Source organism: Buteo buteo, chromosome 6 (assembly GCF_964188355.1).
Source record: "Buteo buteo chromosome 6, bButBut1.hap1.1, whole genome shotgun sequence".
Lineage (NCBI taxonomy): Eukaryota > Metazoa > Chordata > Aves > Accipitriformes > Accipitridae > Buteo > Buteo buteo.
Genome location: NC_134176.1, coordinates 28,888,062 through 28,906,390, shown reverse-complemented (window position 1 = coordinate 28,906,390; position 18,329 = coordinate 28,888,062). Strand labels below are relative to the sequence as shown.

Here is an 18,329-nt window from a genome sequence, read left to right as displayed (position 1 = left end):
GAATTTTAACCATTTATGATGACTCCTAGACCACAAAATACTAAAAGATGTAGTTTTTCCTCCAGTACTAAAATCTAGAATTTGTTTGGTGTAAGGAAATAAATGAGAGTTGTTAAAGAGATGAATCTATGGAGATTTCTAAGGTAAGTCTTGGAAGTTATAACTATCTGTAAGTGGTATTTTAGTAATATATTGTGTGAAGTCTAAAAAAATGGTTTTATCTGTCTTTATCCAACAGCCTGCTTTCCGTTATGACTGTGTGGTACAGACTACAGGTGATACATGGCATATCCCTTATAAAGACACTTTTGAGGAAAAATATTCCTATCGAGTACCAAGAAAATGGCTTTGCATTCAACAGAAATGATGAAGAATGTAATTGAACAAGCTGAAGCTGCTTTTTTTTTTTTAATCACTGTTGCTGACTAGGAGAACTCAGCAGTACAATTATGGGATTAATGCGTGAGGCCTATAACTAAGGAAAATTCAGTAACTGCGTTTTGTCAAAATCTTTCCTGGAGTAAATCTGTTAACATCAATGGTGGTCCAGCAGGGATGAATTAGGTCCATTATTTCCATCTTTGCAGGCAATTTCTGTAGCCTCTCAATGTGATTTGAATTAAAACTTGCTTTTCCCTCTTGGAATTTCAGGTTGTGGTTTTTTAGTCTTTTTTTTTTCCCTCAAATTTTTCTTCTGCACTGAAATTCATAAACTCTGTACTTCAAAGAAGTTAAGCAAGACTTCCAAAGTACCTTCAAAACAGGCAAGGCTGACCTTGCAACAGTGTCGCACAATGTCTATAGCCAATAAATGGAGCCAAGGGGGCCAAATGGTATGTTTACTGTTTGGCAGACACACGTAGCCCTAATACTTCCTCCCACTAACTAGAATTTGTTTGATTACATAGAATGCAATGTATATTAAGATTTTGAATGGAAGAATTAGGAAACAGCCAGTGTGATATTGTGTGGCTCTTTCACATTCTTAAATTTGCTGCTTCTGACAGGGTTTCACGTCACTGGAATAGTTTGCTTATGGAAATGCATGAATTTTCTAAACAAAAGTTGATCATAACTAGAAACTCTTACAGGCAGTAATAGGATAAAACTGAATTTTGTACAGATATTTTTATAAAACCTATTCCAAGTTAGAAATAAAGCAAGGAAAATAGTGTATATTACAGAAACAGTGTTCTAAGTTATTATTTATAAGTGTTTGTATAGTAAACGTGTTCATTTATTGCACTTACCACTTTAATACAAACTTTTCTTCCCAAAAAACATAGAAGTGCCACATTAATCTCAGATGAAAGATCATGTTTTTGTCAGATTTGTCATTCACACTGAAAAATCCTCAGTGTGAAACTGAGCTGAATCATAATGATCTTTTTGTATAGTATTTGCAGTTCTGAGTTTTTGCAGTGTCCCATGACAAGCTCCCTCCGGACTCTTAGCATTCAAGCATGTTCTCGGCTTTTTTTTTTTTTTTTTTTTTAACGTCAGAGAGCCATCCTGACACTTTTCTACTCTTGGTTTGTAAACCAGCAGGTGCAATTTGCATACAGTCATGTCCTTCAGGTACTGTGCAGAAAGTGTAGAAGAGCTGGGTACTTCTTAAGGTAACCTAGAACCTTGGTTTTAAATTCCTCATGTTGTTGGTAGCATTTCTCACAGACCCCTTTTCTGACAGAACATGCCAGCTCCTATCTATCATCTGCTTTCTGGAGTCTCCAAGGGAAAGCAGAGAGATTGGATCATCTTCTCTCGCTCCTCAAACCAGTTCACTTCTAATTTGGCAGAAAATTGTTTCTACAATTCTGTAAGTCAGAGAACTGCCACATCTCCTTGAAAAGGCAAATACTGCTTTGTTAAAGTAAGTGTCTTCTCCTGTACAGGACTGCTTAGTTAGCAACTGTTGCTCTGTATGAGGATTACTTACCCTCTGTATGAAGTTCCACAACAGCATCAGCTGATCTGAATCAGTGATGTTACAGTCCCAGTTTGGGACTAGCTCTGGTGGTTGTGCAGTCCTAAGCAATTCAGAGTTGGGTCAGATGAATGCAAACCCTTTAAAAAAATTGTTTTGGCGAGGTCAAAACTAGTGGTGGTGTAGGGAAATAGCACCATTGCACAAGTACTGGTACCTGTGTGGGAGGGGAGCTAAAATGTCAGGCTGCAGAAGGTGGGCCCCTGCAGTTCTGCCTTAGGTCAGCTTTAGCTGACCAGAAACTGCACCTTGAGGTTATCCTTTCAATTGTGGGACATGTTCACCCACTTAAGTTCGTATTTTACCTCACCCTGGTCATTAACAGACATGCAGAATATCAACATCTAACTGGAATAAATGCACCCTGTACTTCCTTTTGACTGAGAACAGACATGACCCTAATCAATCACTTGGGTTTCATCTCAAAACTGTTCTTACAGAGATACCATAATACCTTCTAAATAGTGACACTTCCTAAATACACATTCTGAGTGTATTTAGGGGAAGATGGTACAGAATCTGGAATTTATGACAGGAAAATGTCCCAACATTAGTGTCAGAATTGTTGTGACTTTTTTTTTTCCTTGTTTGATCCTTATAGGGAATTAATAGCCTCTTCTCTCTGGAACCAAAGAGGAAATGTTAGTGATCAACCTACAGACTTTTTCAATTGCATACCACCTGTTCATATAAATGTACACAGTCTTCAGAGGCTCAGTTCTGTCTGAGATTAATTATTTGCATTTTCTTTAAGATATTTGTGAAATAACATTGCTTTTGTGTGGCTGTAAGTCTGGAAATGTCAGATAGATTACTGAAACAGGGAATTTAGAGATAACAGTGAATATGAGGATTTGCTTCCAAGTATGTAAAAAGAATTTGGGGGGGGTTCATTGGCAATAAACCTGAGAGCCAAACCAAAGCAATCTACCAGCAAATCTACTGACATCTACCAGCAGATCTACTTGACATCTACTACTTGTTAGTACAGTGGTACAGTAAAAATCCAAGGATTTTTAATGTCTGTCTGGTAGTAGTTTATTAGATTGATGGGTCCATGCTGAATGCTAGACGGGCAAGTCCTCCAAATGTTGCAGCAATTGGTACCCCTGAAACCATGGCAAATGCCACTGACTGCCCTTTGCTACCACGCTGAGTGAGAATAGGAATCAGAAGGAGCTAACACTTAGCTTAGCCTACCACGTGCCATGGAGATGGAGACGCATTGGCAAGATAGACCTGAGGTAAGGCTGAACTGTAGGTACTTTGTGAATAGTGTCATCTCCAAGCTCATCCACTTATTGTTTACTATGTTAAAAAGATGTCACTGAGAACAGTTTTCCTCAGGATCCTGCAACACAGACTTCGACTCTCATACGGTTGATCAGAGGTGATGAACACTAAACCAAAAATACGCGATTGCTCTTCTGAAACAAAACCGTACTTTGGAAGCTGACAAACTTGCTGTGCAGATGGAGAAAACCTGTGGAAGCTATATCCTGCAAGTAGCATGACTTCCCCTCTGTTGTGGCCATGGTATTGAACAACTACTACTCTTTCCTTGGTCTAAGTCAAATATTGAATCTTTGATTCCAAACATTTAAGGATTTTCTCACTTGGTTACTTTTTGGCAATCAGGCTGAATGCTTGATAATTAGTTCCGTCTTCCCATTCTCAAGAGAAAAAAAATCAGACATTAAACCCTAGTGTTACAGAATGGAAGAGCTTCGTACGTGGCAGGACTGTGAGGGTAGGAATCCTCAGCCTGGAGAAATAGAGGTCTTAAGAGACATAGGGGTCGTAAGAATCATGAGTGCTGTGGAGGGAAAGCACAGGGATCAATTGCTTGCTGTATCTTCCAGTACAGAAGCAGCATCAAACGGTACGGGCAGATAGAAGGTTCAGATGAAAGGTGAGGTTTCAGATGAAACCACACAACGCATCATTATGCTGAGCAACTGCCACAGCGTGTTATGGTTGCAAGAAGTTCATGTGAGTTCAAGAGGAGACCAGCAAGGGTTATAAAATAACCAGACACTATCTCTGCTGTTGGAAGTCCCTCCAGATGGTCGGACACTCAGGGACTGTTATCATTAAAGGCTCTCTGTAGTCTTAATACTTTTCCTTGGGCGTCCACTTTTGGCCACAGTTGGAGACGGGGCATGGGTCTAGACAGACTCTGTCTGACCCAGCAGAGACGTTCTTACATTTTCTTGTTTTCCATGTTCCAGTGCTTGCATCACAGCTTTAAACATTGCATGTCTGCCCACACAAAGTGCTTCCCTAATGAAGGGGACAAACTCTTTTGTAATACATAGCAAGACATTTTATTGGCCCGTAGTGTTAATAAGCAGGAAAAATATATTGAAAAATTCAAGAAAGCAAACTTTTTAATGTATGGCATACGCAAAATGCACCTGTAATCTGCTACTTCAACAAAGAGTAAGCTCATCTAATAATCATCTTTTAAAACAGAGGTGTGGATACCAAAACACAGCTTTTCCAACTCTTTTAATGACTGACTTTAAAAAAAAGCCTTCTCACAAAGAGTAGGGGAAATCCAAGATGCTGAAAGGCAAAAAGCACATATATTCATGAGTTTAAATTTGGGGACTTTCCCTTTGTACTGGACATTGATAAAAAGTTATGTCTTTTAAACATCACATTATAGTGCAGCTGTGGCAACAGTTACTCATTATGAATAACTCATCTTTTTTGAGGTGTGTATTTCTTTGCTTTAAAGTAATACTCGCTGAAGAGAACACGTGGAAATTCTTTGTTTAGAAAACGAAGAGGGGGTTTTTGTTTTCCGCCAGTTCTCTGATACCTCCGCGCGTGTTCTCTAGCAGCTGCCCAAGGCGTTTGCGGTTTCCCGAGCAGCAGAACTCATTCCACCAGTTCTGTCAGCATCCCCCGCCTGCCCGACCGCCTGCCCCTCCGCTTCCCACCGCCTTTTCGCCACGCAGCCGAGGGCGGCGGGTTGTCAAGCCCCCCCCGTTAAGCGCGTCACAGCCACCGCGCTGCCGTGGTGTGCGTTTTCCTCACGGCGAGTGCGACACGTCGCGACATGGCAGCCGCCCCCCTGCGCATGCTCGGCGGGAGGGGTGAGGGAAAGGGCCGCGGCGCCCGGGCATGCGCAGGGGTGGAGGGGGAGCGTGACGGTGCGCGAGCGGAGTGTGCTTCGGCGCCTGCGCGGAGCGGGTAACCCGGAAGTGCTTCTGCGGGTGCCCTGTCTGCGCTCGCGGTGGGGTCCTGCAGGCTGTGAGCCCCTCGGCCGCGCCGCCCCCGCCATGTCCCGAGGCTCCAGCGCCGGCTTCGACCGCCACATCACCATCTTCTCGCCCGAGGGCCGCCTCTACCAAGTCGGTGGGTGTCCGGCCCCGGGGATGCTGCCGCTGAATTGCCCCGTCACGGGCCCGGCCTGCCCACGCCGCCGCCGCTCCCCGCCGAGCGGGGCTGCAGGCGGCTGGGAAGACCTCTTCCGAGGCTGGCTGCCTTTGGGGAGGGCGGGGGGGAAACGTGGCGCCTGCCGAGGCTGGCGAGTCTCGGTTCCCGGCCTGCCTGGTCCCGCGCTGTGCGGGGAGAAGCCTGGAGCAGCTGCGATCCCGGGCGTGGCGGCCTGGGAAAGGGATCCTCTCACGAGATGAGAACTTTGAGCCAGGGTAGCCCCCCCCTTCTCTCCCCTCCAGAATGTCCCCTGCCAGGGGGAGGCACCTCCTGTTACTGGCCGGTGTTCGATTTCAGATGCTCGGAGACCAAACTGACATCTACCCAGAAACTCTTTATTCCCCCTAAAGTGTTTCTTCTAGTTTATCTTAACAAATTTAGGAGCCTTGTGGTTTGGAATCTGAGAACTACAGTAGTTGTTTGAAATGGGATTTGAACTGCCTCAAACCCTGCATGCCAGAGTAACAGAGGCAGTTTTTGGAGATAACTCATGCTCTCTTGTTACAACCAAATGCCATGTGTTCTGTACATCGTGGCCTGCAAGTTAGCAGCAACCATGCTTTATTTCCAGGCTTCTTCGAACATTCTGCAGTTAAGCTGCAGCCTAGCTTCATTTTCTTCCGTAGGCCACTGAAACTTTTATTCCTATTTTTACAGTGCACCAGATTCTGCAGAATAGCCTCATGGTGCTCCTTCTGCAGAATACCCTGTAACAGCATAGTCAACTTGCAGTCTGGCAGGACAGCTCACTGAGAGTGCTCCTGGAGGATCCTCACAACAGGGCCAGATGAATCGTTGGCGATGGCAGCATCATCCTGATGCTATCTTCCCCTGGAGCTTAGCGGCTCTTCTTCCCTGGCTGCAGTGACTTCATTGCACGTGCATTGCACAGCGCATCCATAAGTCCATCTGTTCTCCAGGAAGGGAGGCTGCTGGGACCGGGCTGCATGACTTGTCCATGGTAGCCAATAGTTTCTTCTGTGTCTGCCCTTGAGTTTTTCTCAGGAAGAAGGCTATGTAAAACAGGCTTCGTGGGCAGGCAGCCCAGTCTCAAGCAGTCCTTTGTCCAAGGAGCAGCTAGGAAATTGCCTGTGTGTAGGTGTCTATACACAGGTAGAACGTTACCTCTACTAGGTACCTACATACACATGCTGTCTTACATCTGGAGTGTGTATAAGGCTTGTATGCAACTTGCGTAGTAAGCCTTGTACATACAGATGGTAGGGACAGTGCTTCCTCACGCAGGATGTCAGTGGCTCTGTGATGGGAGAGTCATGGGCTCCGACATTCCATTGCCATTAAAACAGGCTGGTTGGTCTGCATCGCCTTTCTGGCTGTTTCTGTGTTGCAGTACTATTTGTTGGGAATGGTTTCAGCATCCTGTAGTAAAGAGGAAACTGGGCTTTGATTTTCTACATCCTGGGTATATTCAACCATTAGGTTAATGTATAAGAAATGTGCAGTACCTCCATGTATTTTACCAGTGTCTTAGAAGCAAGTATCTGCATGTGTATTTGAGAGCCTCTGCAGACAACCTGAAGCTGTCTTAAAGATATTTTAAGTACCTATATGCTATGGGAAGAAAAATACCTAGGTGTGCATAGTTAGCCTCAAGCAAGTATGAGCTCACTCTACCCACAGCCAGGCTGGTAACTCAGGCATGATGCCACACTAGTGTCTCTGCTAGCTAGCCATGGGCAGAAAGCTCATGTTTGCTTGAGGTCAAATATCTGAATCTAGCTCGTTTCTTTCTTTCTTTCATTCTTTCTTTCTTTTTGAATCCTGTACATCCTTGTCCCTGTGCTGGATTCAGATTAACTAGGTGCTGTCAAGGATGGGCATGGGCACGTGTTGTTTTAAGGCTGCCTTAAAACTTGAGGTTTTTCTGGAATTTGGTAGTACCTGAACAGCGATTTCCAGCGTAGTGATATTGGACTGAAATGCCTGTAGTTTGCCTTAGATCTGTCTTCTGCTCCCGAAGCTCAGAAAGCTCACGTGCCCTTGAAGTGATCTTGTATTAGAAAAGTAACAGTTACTCATATATCTCTGGTTGCTGTGGTTAAAATCCCTCAGAGCATCAGTGTTGTGTTGCCACCTATTAGTTCCAGTCTTCAAAGGTGATGTTTCACCTAAGTGGAATTTTGAGAGGTGAAGAAAATTATTATGGTCAAATTTCTGACTGTTGTGATATATTCAGGGAACAGCAAGGGACTGCTGTTTTCAGAAAGAACGTGTGCAGTACTACTGAAATACTTACATAGCAGAAGACAGACTTAAAACACCACTAGCAATTTGGATTTGTTGTACTGCAAGAGCCACTTCACTTTTTGGCTTGTCTCTTTGAAAACTGGGCAATGCAGATGGTAATGGGAGCAGTGCGAGAAGAGGCTGCAGTTCAGCAAGGCTGGTTCTCAGTACTTGTGAGCAAAACCAGTTTGTGAGGGCACCTATTCCTGCTCCCACCTAACTGTCACAGAACCACAGAACGGTTGAGGTTGGACGGGACCTCTGGAGGTCATCTGGTCCAACCCCCTGCTCAAGCAGGGCCACCTAGAGCTGGTTGCCCAGGACTGTGTCCAGACAGCTCTTGAATATCTCCAAGGATGGAGACTCCACAATGTCTATGGACAACCTGTGCCAGTGCTCAGTCACCCTCACAGTAAAAAAGCGTTTCCTGATGTTCAGATGAACCCTCCTGTGTTTCAGTTTGTGCCCCCTGCCTCTGGTCCTGTCACTGGGCACCGCTGAAAAGAGCCTGGTTCTGTCCATCTTATTTACACCCTCCCTTCAGATACTTGTACACATAAATAAACAAGTGTTGCAGAGCCCTGGCCTGGGGCTTCAAACATGATGACCAGTTTGTGGGCAGTGCTAGCTCATGTCTCACTGGGTTCTGTGCTTTGCTGCAGGCTAGCACTCATTCCAGGGAAGGCAAGTGAAGAGGTGAGCAGAGTTGCACATCTAGTGGAGAGAAAGAGGGAACGTTCTTTATGGCATGTTTGGGTAACCAGTAAATGCTCTGATGCCTGAGAGCAATAAATACAGTGCCATAAATACATGGCGATCAGTCCTTCCACAACACTGACTCAGCAGATTGAACATCAAGATTCTGGTATTGCAAGATTTGTTTTTTCATTTTCAGATTATTTCTCTCCTGTTGTTCAGTCTCTTCCATAGACCTGAATGGAGCTTTTAAAACAGCTGAGTTTCTTGCTCCTGTTATTTTAGAAGATGGTTTTAGCAATTTGTTGTGCTGTTAGACACATTCTAAATTCCAGTTTCATTCACATAGCTAACAAAAAATTCATCTACATTTAGCTACTGCCTGAAACTTGCCTCTCCTAACCAGATATTAGGAAGTTCTGAATGTTTATCATATATTGACAGATAAACAATTTTTAAAGTAGTTGTTCCTGAGCCTTTTGAAACCATTAATTGATGGAAATTTATTTCATGGATCATATCACGTAAATCTTAATCCACTGTATTTATCTGAATAACACAGATATGACATGTGCATAGGTTTCATTTTAAAAAGTGAATAAAAGCATTGCAGTGTTTGAACATCATCAGGAAATATGATAGTAAGGTTAAAACCCATCTTCTGTGCCTGGTCCATCGTTTCAGTTTTCATCTGTAGCACTTAAAATCTACAAAAGAACATTACATCCTTGCAATGGTAATAACACTTGAAATGCTAAACTTTTGCATGTTAAAAAAATCCTCTGTAAGGATTTACAGTTACTATAGGTTAGGGTTGGACCGTTTTGGTCAAGTGCAGGACAGCCTTTTTGTTTTAAAATTAATGCAGTTGCTGTTAAGCATTCTATCTGAACAAAAAGTCAAATTATTAGAAATATTTGAAGGAAGCAGTGGTAGTGGTTTTGTAAAAGAGAGTCAATGACTTTAATTCCTATCAGAAGGTTCTTTTGTGCATTGTACTAAAGACCTTAAAGACACAAAGCGTTGCACAAGTATTGAAGTATTAAAAAGGCCAGAACTTGGTGAGATTTCTGTGTTGAGGGGAGGTGTGTCAGAATTAATTGTTCTAATATCTCTAACACTGTTTTTATTAACATCTATGTATTTTTCTAGAATATGCTTTTAAGGCCATAAACCAAGGTGGACTTACGTCTGTAGCTGTTCGTGGGAAAGATTCTGCAGTAATTGTAACACAGAAGAAAGTACCTGTAAGTAGTCTGTTTTTGAGGGGAGGACTGGAAGGAGGTGAGAAAAAAGGTGGGGGAGAAACTCTGCAACATTGATATTACATTTATTAGCATTGACATATATTGCTGTTTGAATTGAATATCATATTAGCATTCTGCTTACTACAAGTTCTAGCTCCGTTTAGTGCTTGATTGTACATTTCATCACCAAGTCCTGTAACACTAGTTTTCTCTGTAGTTGATAGGGATAAAGCTAAAATATGAAGTTGGTCCTGCTGAACTTCAGCATGCAGACATTACTCTGGCTTGTAAGGGATGCGTCGTCCATAATCAGTTTCCTGATTTCTTTAATTCCTACTCAGAAAATGTTACACCAATAGCACGCAGAACAGATTTTCATGAGTGTTTCAGCAGTGGTGATGTATTGTTGACAAAGGGGGAAAACCGTTGTGTTTGAAGGGCAGCATGCAATAAGAGCACAACTTTTTGTATGTATGTTCTCAAAGTTTCTTCAGAGGAAAAAGGAGTTTGATTTTGGTCATGCTCTAGCTGTCATCCTTTTCCAGATATTGCGGTTTTTATCTTCCCTATTCTTCTATTTCTTCCTTCGCATGCCTACAGCAGTAAATAGTGGAGAGCCTGAAAGGCAATTTTTAGCTGTTAGTTGATTCTTTCAGGCTCTTCTGTAGATACCAGAGCATCCGGAGTCTGTCTTTTTTTTGTACTTGAAGGACAGCGTTTTCTATTAGATTATTTCCATTTCTTCTTTAGGACAAGTTACTGGATTCCAACACAGTGACTCATTTATTCAGAATTACTGAAAATATTGGCTGTGTGATGACAGGAATGACAGGTATTTAATTCACCATCTTTTATAAGTATCTGAAGTGTGTCAGATTTTTTTATGTAGTTCACCAACTTTACATCACATAAACCAAATAAATGCTCTAGGAGATTTGTTCCACTCAGTCTGGTTTTGGAGAACTTGTCTAGTTCTGATGTGTATATTTAAAGACAACTTAAACTCAGGACTGGAACTTGCATTCTCAAGCAATGCTGCGAATAAACGTGGTACATGTTCAGTGAAATTAATATTAGTTCTTTCTGTCTAGCTGACAGCAGATCCCAGGTGCAGAGAGCCCGCTATGAGGCTGCTAACTGGAAGTACAAGTATGGCTATGACATCCCTGTGGATATGCTGTGTAAAAGGATTGCAGATATTTCTCAGGTCTATACGCAAAATGCTGAAATGAGGCCTCTTGGTTGCTGTAAGTATAGAGTATGAAAATATCTTTTCTGTTTGCCGTGGTTTAACTCCAGCCAACAACTAAGCACCATGTGCATCACTCACTTCCCCCCCACCCAGTGAGATGGGGGAGAGAATCGGAGAAAAAGTAAAACTCGTGGTTTGAGATAAGAACAATTTAATAGAACAGAAAAGAAGCAGCTAATAATGATAATAATAAAATGACAATAATAATAAAAGAATTGGAATATACAAAACAAGTGATGCACAATGCAATTGCTCACCACTTGCCCACCGATGCCCAGTTAGTCCTCAAGCGGTGATCCCTCCCAGGCCAGCTCCCCCCAGCTTATATACTGGACATGACATCACATGGTATGGAATACCCCTTTGGCCAGTTTGGGTCAGCTGTCCTGGCTGTGTCCCCTCCCAACTTCTTGTGCCCCTCCAGCCTTGTTGCTGACTGGGCATGAGAAGCTGAAAAATCCTTGACTTAATATGAACACTACTTAGCAACAACTGAAAACATCCATGTATTATCAACATTATTCTCATACTGAACCCAAAACATAACACTATGCCAGCTACTAGGAAAAAAATTAACTCTATCCCAGCAGAAACCAGGACACTGTTTCTTGTCTAAGCTTGCAACTTCAAGTATAAGAAATTCTCACCCATTTTCAAATTGTGCAAGATACGGATGTAACTGAAGGAGTAAGAGGGATGAACAGCCAAATGAGAGAGCAGTGTTTGAAGTCTTGAATTGGAGCTGTGATTTTACCATTGTCTTAGTGTTTTCATTGGAGTAAATGATTTAGCCTCTTTTACACGTGTTATGCTATTTCACCTTAGTTTTGGGGGCCTGGTCTGTTTGCACTGCATCGTGATGTCTGTGAATGGGAGATGCTCTTTCTACCAGCGTCTTTGTAAATGTCACTGTTAAAACAGACATATGGAGAGTGCAGTTATGCTTGTGCAGATTTTATGGCTTTTTTATCTGAGTAGTATGCATAGGACAAAAATCTGCATAATTTTTGCTCTTAACCATGATATATATAATGTAGAGAAGAAGTGTTTAAAAATACCTCACTTGCAAACATTTCTACACCAGTCTTGTTTTATAACAGCAAATGCAGCTTAAATAAAAAAAGATGTGTGTAAAGTTGGTTTTTGTAGATATTCCAGGTCACCTCTGTGTTCTGAGGTTGGTTCTGACTTGTTTTTTCTCTTATATTTGGCTATGAGCAAATTATAACCATACTGTTAGGCTGACTGGGAACTGAGATGAAACACTTAATGTTTCCTCAATTACTTTTTCATTAACCATTCTGTCTGGGTTTCTTTTTGTTTGCGTCGGGTTTGGTGTTTTTTTTCATTTAAGGAGAATAGTTTCAGAATTGATGAATCACTTCTTGTAATCATAGTAGGCACTAGCACTTCTCACTATAGCAGTAACATTCAGGGTTGCACCACAGTTTCCATGATGAGGCAATTTTCCTATGCTTGTATGCTTGTAATGTTCAGGAATGATTGTTTCTTTCTTTCCTTGGCATTTCCCAGGCCTTGATACTACTGGAAAGAGATTGGTTTGGTTTTTGGGTTTTTTTTTGTTTTTGTTTTTTTTAATACATGAATAAAAATATATTTTTCTTAACTTTCCTTAACCTTTTTTGAAAAGATCATGGGAAATTTTTCTCTGTTGTAGTAGTAGCTGCTCAGAAGCTTATCAGCTATAACTACTAGTTAGAAGTTACACAAGTGTAAAGCGAAAATAATTTAAAACCTTGACCTTGTTCTGTTTTGGGGTTTTTTTGCAAGTACTGCTTTCAAGTTATTTTTAATATGCATATTGAGACTATACAACTGTAAATCTAGAAGTGTGGGTGAACACAGATGCATTTCAGTGATGTGACCAACTTGTGTTACTTGAAGTCTATCCAACTTGAAAGCACTTAGTCAAATGTTCTTCAAAGACTCAGTTTTATGTTCTGGTATTGCCATACTTCATTTCAGATTTTCTTTTTTCTTTTTCTTTAAGGAAAAGAGGAAAAAGGATGTAATGCAGTGCTTATCAGGATACAGTTGAGAAATCTAAAGTTGATCTTTTAATATTTCCATTAGTTTCAACATAATTGTAAAGTTGCTTTCTGGTAGAAAAGGCACAAGTTAGTAGAACTATTGTTTACACTTTTAAAGCTTCATACAATACACAGGATGTGAATTGTGGCTGTGTTACCTTTGTAGCGGGATTAAGCTTTTGTATTTCCTGACTTTGTGGTTCTTTGCACGCTGAACATGGTAAAAATGTTCCTATGTTTAATGAGTAGCCTTCTTTGGGAATGACAGAAATGTAGTTTGCACTAAACTGAGTTGCGCACCTGGTGATGGGATGCTGGTAAAAAATGGTGAATTAGAGATACAGAGGAAATCACAGCTCGGTGTTGGACTAGTTCCCAAAAATGTGCTGCTGTGCATACATGTTTTTCACAGGAGGGGAGTGTCTATTCTGTTCTTCAGTTGAATGAAATTGCTAAAACTGGGGAAAGAAATTAACAAATTTTCTTTTCAAGGTATGATTTTGATTGGTATTGATGAAGAACACGGCCCTCAGGTATACAAGTGTGATCCGGCAGGTTACTATTGTGGATTCAAGGCCACAGCTGCAGGAGTTAAACAGACAGAGTCAACCAGTTTTCTTGAAAAGAAAGTAAAGAAGAAATTTGATTGGACATATGAACAAACAGTAGAGGTAGGCCAGCAGAAGGAAATAAAGATTTGTTAAAGTATTTTTAATGAATATGCTGTATGTAGGCTTGTGATATAGAGGAATGCACTTATCTTCATGTTAGAAAGCATTTCAAAGAGGATGGGGTAGTGCTTATCTGTCAGTTTAGTAAATATAACACCAGTTGTTATGCCTACTGTGAAAACTGTTGTTCGAGGCCCATTATAAAAATGTATCCTGCTTATAACATAGGTCAATGAACTTATTTTATAAATCAGCCTTACTTTTTCACTTGCACTGTAGAGATCTGTCTAAACAGTCCTTTTCCATGGCCCACCTGTTTCTCCTGCCAGGCCTTGTTCTTCTCTCATAATATTATGTTTCCTGCATCACAAGATCAGCAGTTGAAATGGGGAGTAATAACCTAAGTAACTGACTCTCTTGTAAGATTAAGCAGAGTATTGTATTAAGATCCTTGTGAGTGCTATGCAGATTCAGACCTTCAGCTAAATTACTTCTGAAGTCTACATTACTGTGAAAGTACCATTTAAATGGAAAGTTCCTCAGCATAAACTCATAAGTTTTATATGTATATCTTACTAAGTACTGATTTCCTTAATTTGTGATTTCTTTAAAGAGAAGATCCTGAGAGAGTTATATAATCATAGCATACTGAAATTGAATGTATCTGAAATTACCTCAGAGACCCTTTTTTATCCTGGCTAAATGTTTTTCACATTAAATATATTTTTCTGTCACTGCTTGATTATACTGTGCATGTTTCTTAGTTGAGCGGTTGGAGGTAGTTGAAACAGTCTTTTCATATTCTTGGTTTTAATTCATAAAACTTCCATGGTATGGTGCAAATACTTAATTGGTAGTTAATCTGCCAGTCAAATTCTGGATGCGCTTCTATACCTTTTGTTATCTTTGTAAGAATGCTGATATTGTGAATGTAGATCAGACACTGTTACTCTAAAAGTTGGCAGTGACAGGGAGAAGCAAGTCTGTCAAGCAAAAACAAGAATCACATTTTTGTAATGTTCTTCACGCACACACACATACACTGCCTTTTTTTTCCAGGCTTGTGTTGCGTTAGAGGTAGTGCTCCAAGGATAAGAATTTTGTTTGGGGGTTTTTTTGTGTTTTTTTTTTTGTTTGAGGGGTTGGGGTTTTTTTTTCTAACAACTTTGCAGTCTTCTGGTAAGACATCTATATAGTTTTATAGAATTATTGGAGAATCAATGTATTATCAACATACTGAAAATAAACTTTGAAAAGTCTTGTCTAGTGTTCTACGCTTCCTCACACATTACTGATCAGAATTAAATGCCAGCATGTCAGAATAACTGATATGATAAGCATCTAGCTACATAGCTGTTCTATGGAACTTCTTTTTGTGCTCAAGCATCATTTTAGGAATACATCTTTAGCATTATTATGACCCTGCTGCAGGGTTAAGTATGAGTGAGGTTGCAAAGAACACCTTTTAAAACAGGTGATGATTAGGGTGGAAAAAAAATAAGTTAAGCTATGATGAAATGCAGCTTTTAAAAACAGAACATAATTTTAATTAACAGAAGAAAAGCCGAAATGGAAGCTATGCAAGTGACGTGCTTTGAGTAATCTTGAACTGTAATGATTATGTCTGTCTTGTTTGCCACTAATGAAACGTGTTCTGTCCTTGGGACGTGGGGTTTTATTCTTTGCATGATAAAAGGTTTTGGTTTTGTTGTGGGTTTTTTCTGCTATGAAAATGGTATGTCCCTTTGGTTTTTTTAGATGGGGCTTTTTAGGGAGAGCACCGGAGAGGGACTGTGTTCTGTAACAAGGGGAAACTATTTGATACTTTTCAGCTGAGGTGTTGAGGTGGAAGAAAATAACTTAAAACTAGAAGGAAGGGTAGTTGCTAATGCTATGTCTATTAAAAAAAAAAAAAAAAGCCTTAATGCTTTCTGTTTAATGATAGGGGCTTTTGTCATCTTTCAGACAGCAATAACATGCCTGTCTACTGTACTATCCATTGATTTCAAACCTTCAGAAATAGAAGTTGGTGTAGTTACAGTGGAAAATCCTAAATTCAGGTAAGTGATCAGTGTTGATAAAACTTAGTGCGTTTCTCTGGTTATGTGCAATTATCCTTAACTTCTTGTGTAATGGTAAATCGAGAAAAAGAGATAATGTCAGACGTTGAAGTTTTGAAGGTTTTTTTACTTGTCTCTCCTCAAAATGTGTAGGGGTAAAAGGCATTGTTTAAAAAAATAACACAGTTTTAAAATGTTTGACATGGTTAAGGCATCCAGTAGAAAAAAGTGTTGCCTTTTGTTTCTTGAAAGGGTATTGCTTTATGTGATGATTAAAATGTAGTTACATCTGGTCTAGCTGACTTTTCATGCTTAAAAGAATCAAAATTTTTCTTTATACTAGTATCTGGAGTCCACTTCCAAATCATAGTCATGACAACTAATGCAGTGAAGTCTCTTTTATGTTAGGGAAAATTTTGCAAGTCACTTAATTTTTTTTAAATCATTTTCTAAATGAGATCTTTAAATGACTCTTGCTCATCTTGTTATTGCAGCAGTTTTTAACATCTCCAGTATATAGTTAATAGATTGAATTTGTATGAGTTGAAATATTCTGTTTAAATTTGACAAGATTAAAAGATCCTGGATTTAAAGATAACTGCAGTAATTTGGAACTGGCTGAACTTTTACTTCCTGAGTACACTGCATTCCCACCTAGCATGAAAGCAAGACACCTGCCATTTCCTCCCTCCCTTGTTATTGCCTGAATCTGAGTGCAGTGCACTGTGTGCAGCAAGGTTACTTGGTCAAACTCTTGAGACAACACCTGGAAATCTTCCTGCTGAGGGTTGTACCTCACACCAGATACAGTGTACTTGACAGCCTTCTCAGAACACAATGTGTATCTGTGGAAGGATGCATGAAATGTGGGGAAAAAAGGCTTTGGGTCTTTTTTTGTTAATGCAGACGGACCCTCTAGGTATGTCTTACCTAAAATTTAGTTAAATTTGGCTTGCTGCAGAGGAGTTCAGTTATTTCTGCCTTAGTCTTTCATTGCTTTTCTTTTAATTAAAAAAGAGAGAGGAACAGCTAAATGGGGAAGAAAAGTCCTCTGCTGCTTTTGTCTAGCTACTTGGTAGGTGAGGATTGGAGAGAGGCTTCAAACCTTTGCGTCCTACAGGTGCAGTCTTTTGAGTGCTTCCTAATGTGTTTAAAGTTGACATGGTGATGATGGGTGGTTTTGCATTTGGTGGTGTGTGTTTAGGACAACAGAATAGCATACCATTTTTGAGAAAGCATGCAGGAACTGCATTACACCTTTTCTACTGCTGGTCAAGTGCTAGCTTTCTGCCAAACTTCATTTACCGGTCTTATGTCCTTTTCAGAAAGGATGGATAATAAGCAGAGAGAGAAGGCTATGAAAACCTATGTCCCCCTTGGAGTAATCATACTAATTACCATACCCATTCTTCTTGCAAGGTCCCAGTTTGCAAATATATTACTCATGAGGAATTACCTGTTCTTTTTCTACCATTTGTTACCTCTTTGCTCTCTAGTGCCTTTGATTCTTCCTTTATTTTTCAGAAAGAATTGGTATGTCAGCCTGTGGCTGTGGCAGTGGGGATTTAAAGAGCTGAAAGATGCATTGTATATAACTTATTTGTGTAGATATTACATTGTAATATTGGAGCTTAAGGGGAAGAATGATTTAAGCCATTTAAGATTTCTTTTTGTTCTTTCAGGATTCTTACAGAAGCAGAGATTGATGTGCACCTTGTAGCTCTGGCAGAGAGAGACTAATTAGCATTCCCATTTCCATTGTCTGTGCTTCTGGCCAGGATATTTGGTGAAAAGAAAACACTTATTAATGGCTTTAGATTATGGGTGGAAAACAATGTTCACTATATGATGTATTTTACTCTGTACAAATAAAACAGAGGTTTTTGAAATACTTGGTGTCTCCTTTTAATGTAATTTTTTAAACTTTCAGTTCTATGAAATTCTCATCAAAATGCTTGATGACTTTGTTTCTGTGATGATGCTTGCCTTTTAGTTGTATTTTAAGAGAAATTTTATACTCTGCGCTGTATTTTTCATCTGAGCTATTTGGCTCCTAATGTAAAGTTTTATATCAGATTACGTGGTGTGTGTGTCTTGAGATAATCTTACATTTACATGCGTTCTCTTGCCCTGATGTTGAAAGGCTTATAACATTACTGGTTTAACTGTGGGGAAATTAAGATCTTAATATTTGCTCAGGTTTGTATGAGGATATACGACAAAAGTTGAAGGAAAAAAACTGAGCTCCGATTCTCTGTGCATTCCTTTAGACTGATTTATTTAGGGTGCAGGTAGTGAATTTAACAGACACTTGCTATAATTAAACCGCTCTGAAGCTAATATTTATTTAGGGGAACAGATTCTATATGCAATGTACTTTGGGATTTTGGCTGTCACCTATCTGGTTTTGAGGCTTTGAGCAGTGCCAGAAACAATGTTGAGGCTGGATGGAGCCAGTAGAGAAATCCATCAACAGGAATGTTTCTGGGAAGCAATTCCCCTTGCTCCTTCAAAGGTTCTGGGTGAGGGGAAAAGACTGAAAAAAACTAAGTGAAGGTGAAGAAAAATGCATTTTTGTTTTGCTGCAATTGAGGAGGTTTCAGCCTCAGCAGCTAAAAGGGAGATGATGAAGTTCTGGGGGAGGAGACACTGAAGAGAAAGGGAAGATTAC

At 40.3% G+C, this 18,329-nt stretch overlaps 2 protein-coding genes across 8 annotated transcripts in view; both read left to right on the top strand.

The window, feature by feature from the left end:
* Positions 1-645, top strand: part of PRORP (protein only RNase P catalytic subunit) — a 54,647-nt gene extending 54,002 nt beyond the window's left edge. For all 7 annotated transcript variants that reach the window (XM_075030280.1, XM_075030279.1, XM_075030273.1 and 4 more), the window contains exon 8: positions 239-645. In XM_075030280.1, the coding sequence (XP_074886381.1) occupies positions 239-255 (17 nt within the window). In that variant the 3' untranslated portion in view covers positions 256-645. The remainder of the gene's footprint in view (positions 1-238) is intronic.
* A 4,530-nt stretch (positions 646-5,175) lies between these two features.
* PSMA6 (proteasome 20S subunit alpha 6) lies at positions 5,176-17,549 on the top strand. The gene is made up of 7 exons (XM_075030272.1): positions 5,176-5,353; positions 9,530-9,624; positions 10,375-10,456; positions 10,716-10,871; positions 13,420-13,598; positions 15,564-15,658; positions 17,341-17,549. The coding sequence occupies exons 1-7, from the start codon at positions 5,278-5,280 to the stop codon at positions 17,396-17,398; spliced, it is 741 nt and encodes a 246-aa protein (XP_074886373.1). The 5' UTR covers positions 5,176-5,277; the 3' UTR covers positions 17,399-17,549.
* Positions 17,550-18,329: the final 780 nt, after the last annotated feature.

Bases quoted from the DNA above. Each gene is read 5' to 3' on its own strand.
- PSMA6 (XM_075030272.1), top strand. From the start codon at position 5,278: ATGTCCCGAGGCTCCAGCGCCGGCTTCGACCGCCACATCACCATCTTC. The intron at 5,354-9,529 runs GTGGGTGTCCGG...GTATTTTTCTAG, and splicing joins GGGCCGCCTCTACCAAGTCG to AATATGCTTTTAAGGCCATA. The intron at 13,599-15,563 runs GTAGGCCAGCAG...GTCATCTTTCAG, and splicing joins CATATGAACAAACAGTAGAG to ACAGCAATAACATGCCTGTC.